Source organism: Tupaia chinensis, unplaced genomic scaffold (genome assembly GCF_000334495.1).
Source record: "Tupaia chinensis unplaced genomic scaffold, TupChi_1.0 Scaffold148234_1, whole genome shotgun sequence".
Classification (NCBI taxonomy): Eukaryota; Metazoa; Chordata; class Mammalia; order Scandentia; family Tupaiidae; genus Tupaia; species Tupaia belangeri.
The window spans coordinates 93,874-94,975 of record NW_006208084.1 but is presented as its reverse complement, the minus strand read 5'-3'; the positions used below and the strand labels follow the sequence as shown (position 1 = coordinate 94,975).

The 1,102-nt window shown below is 61.1% G+C and overlaps 1 protein-coding gene across 1 annotated transcript in view; it reads right to left on the bottom strand.

Moving 5' to 3' along the window:
• Positions 1–1,102, bottom strand: part of LOC114006471 (myosin-9-like) — a 36,943-nt gene that overhangs the window by 7,285 nt on the left and 28,556 nt on the right. The window contains exons 18-20 of the mRNA XM_027769031.1: positions 997–1,098; positions 199–287; positions 1–120 (exon numbers count right to left, since the gene is read on the bottom strand). Coding sequence (XP_027624832.1) covers positions 1–120; positions 199–287; positions 997–1,098 — 311 coding nt within the window. The remainder of the gene's footprint in view (positions 121–198; positions 288–996; positions 1,099–1,102) is intronic.

Here is a 1,102-nt window from a genome sequence, read left to right as displayed (position 1 = left end):
AGGTTGGCCTTCTTGAGCCGGTCGTTGACCAGCTCCGTGTTGCCCTGCTCCTCCTCCAGCTCCTCCTCCAGCTGGGCGATGCGGGCCTCCAGACGCCGCTTCTCCTCCAGTGCGAGAGCCCTGGGAGCATGGGCAGAGGTGAGGTGGCCACCCCAGACGGGCACACCTGCCCCCACCTCTGCCGCCCACCGGCCTTACCCCTTGCCGCTGCTGTTGGCGATCTTGTCGGCCAGCTCATCCCGCTCCTGCTGGGCCTGGCGCTTGGCACGCTCTGCAGCTGCCAGTTCCTACAGGGAGGACCCAGAGTGTGACCCTCCAGGCAGCCACAGCCCTCTACTCCTGGCCACATGTACAGCTCTACAGCACTGCACCCTACCCTCCCCAAGCCCTGGCGCTTGTCCATCAAACCCTGTATTAGGTTGCCTCCTCCATGAAGCCCTTCTTCTCAACACCCCCCAGGCACCCACGGATGACTCCTCCCTGCAGAGTCATAGTTTAAGCAACACTTATTTACAAAACCCTCCCTCCATCAAAGTGCTAGGAATCAAGCCAGGTGCTACGGCTCTGAAGATAAATAATCCCACCACAGGAGACCCTTGATCCGGGATCTGCTCTGAAGATAAATAATCCCACCACAGAAGACCCTTGACCCAGGGATATGGCACGTGCCTGGCATGTGTGTGATGGACAAGGCAGCCGGGGGGTACGGTTGGTTCATGGCAGGAGATGTTTATCACTTCATGCCAGGACCCCAGGGCCCGGTGCCAAAGTGTCGGCCATACCCTTTAATCACATGAGGGAGCCTTGCCCCATAAAGAGCCAACCCCGGAGGGAGTCCTTCTGAACACCCAGACCCTGCCCAGCTCACTCCTGGAGTCTGGCCAGGTTGTTTCCAGCCCTGCCCTGGTGACGTGGGTGGCCAGGCCAGGAGAAGGGCCTGAGCGTTCTCTGCCCACTGGAGGGCAGCCGCCCAGTGCCCCTGGGGGCCCTGCCCACCTCCTGCAGCTGAATCATCTCGGCCTCCATGCTCTTGAGCTTCTTCTTGTTCTCCTTGGCCTGCGCCAGGATCTCCTCGCGGGAGACGCGTGTGTCGTCCAGCTCG